The sequence below is a fragment of the Cyprinodon variegatus genome, unplaced genomic scaffold (assembly GCF_000732505.1).
Source record: "Cyprinodon variegatus isolate N-32 unplaced genomic scaffold, C_variegatus-1.0 Scaffold2031, whole genome shotgun sequence".
Taxonomy (NCBI): Eukaryota; Metazoa; Chordata; class Actinopteri; order Cyprinodontiformes; family Cyprinodontidae; genus Cyprinodon; species Cyprinodon variegatus.
The window spans coordinates 43,618-45,435 of NW_015152484.1; the positions used below are offsets into that span (position 1 = coordinate 43,618).

At 35.9% G+C, this 1,818-nt stretch overlaps 1 protein-coding gene across 1 annotated transcript in view; it reads left to right on the forward strand.

Annotated features, from left to right (window-relative positions):
• Positions 1-1,062: 1,062 nt before the first annotated feature.
• Positions 1,063-1,818, forward strand: part of LOC107105054 (H-2 class I histocompatibility antigen, Q10 alpha chain-like) — a gene marked incomplete at its 3' end in the record, with an annotated part of 12,598 nt that continues 11,842 nt past the window's right edge. Inside the window, exon 1 of the mRNA XM_015405173.1 lies at positions 1,063-1,204. Within this exon, the coding sequence (XP_015260659.1) occupies positions 1,150-1,204 (55 nt within the window). The remainder of the gene's footprint in view (positions 1,205-1,818) is intronic.

Here is a 1,818-nt window from a genome sequence, read left to right on the forward strand (position 1 = left end):
GCCAGACCGAACTTCCCCGAACTCAAACCTTGTGGGCGGGACTAAGTTCGAAAAGGCACCCAGGCTAAAACTTTGAATCAATTTGACTGGATGATCTGGTGAACTGTAAAGTGCCTTGAGATAACGTGTTGTGAATTGGCGCTATATAAATAAACTGAATTGAAAATAATACCATGCTGTTTAATAACTCTACAAATTGGGACCAAATATATAGTAAATCACAACTTAAGTATGAAAAGCCATACACAGAATTTCAGGCCCCTTTTGAATAAACTTTTTCACATTTTGTTGACTCCACAAAAGACTGTGTGTAAATTCTTCAAATTTTTTACCAACAAAGTATTTGGCCAACTCTCCTGACCTGAACCCCATAGAAAATCTGTGGGATATTGTGTGCTTTGTGCAGAGAGCTCTCTGCACAAAGCATTATGGGATTTGCTGTCATAGCGGGCTGCTCTCGCCATAGGCAGTCACTAACCACAGTGGTGACTAATAACAAAGATGGCACTTTGCGGTGGAGGTTGAGTTATATGTATGACAGGGAGCGAAAAGTAGTGATTTACTGAGTTCACTATATAGTCCCCACTCTATATATGATTGAGGGAATAAGGAATTAGGACAGACGTTTGGACAAAGCCAACATTTATGTTTTTTAATTATTGATTTTGAATAAGTGATTAAATTAGGCAGTGTGTCAGATGATTTCTGATTCTGTAGCAATTATTTAAGTTGACATATTTGATTAATTGAGCGCTTTGTGTGACTGCAACAGAAGTTGACTTTTTCATGTAACCAATACCAGCTGATCGTGGGTCAAAGTTGCATTAAATCAAATAAAATGTTTTTGTTTTTTTTTATTGTGGCATGTGAATTAAACTAGCAGGTACCTGAAAATATGTTTGCTGAAACTTTAATTTGTTGAGGCTGATGTGGAAGTGGTTTAAAAGTAAGAATTTTATAAGCAAAGCAGAAGTTGTCTAACTGACGAAGGTCCCTGAAAGCACCATGGCAATGATAAAAAAAAAATCACCTGTAATCCTACCTACCAGTCTAGCAGGTCTGAATCTAGAGCAACACAGAGAGGAGCGCCTTCCAACAACCGGGCATAAGAGGTTCTACTCGAACACCAGAACCTGGTTTGGGTTCAGAATGTCCCTTCTAACCATTTTGTTCCTTTTGGGGACCGGGCTGACGGTTAACAGTGGTAAGTTTAGGTTTTATTTTGACATTAACTTCATGTTTTTAAAAGTAAGAGCAAAAGTTTTAGTGAGAATTGTTGTGAATCCTGAGTTATATATTTACTGTTAAACTTTGAAAATATGTTTGTTAAGCTCTAGTGATGTAGAATAAGTTTATAAAATGGAAACAATCCTGCTGTGGACAAAATTCAGCCATCTGAAATAACCAAGAAAATTCACCTGAGTGCCACCATTGTTCCTGTTCATTACTTCAGTGTTAATACTTATAGTAAATCATCAATATGATTCTCTAGCTCATAATCTAATAAATTCAGATGTAAATATCCTCATAATTGTTTTAATATATAAACGAGGCACTAGAAAAACACCTACATTTGGGTCATAGTATGGGTACTATACCCATACTATGACCATTTTACTTGTTAATCTTCTAGGAGACAGAAATATATATTTAAATTTCACAGATTTTCCTCCACCGTGACATAAAGAGCTGTTCCAGGAAGCCATAAAGGCATTTTGATGGTTTCAATGATACATAATAAAACATAAGTACAGTTGCAAAGTTCAGCAGTTGATTTAAAAAAACAACCTTTGAACAGTATCATAAATCTGTTGTTTT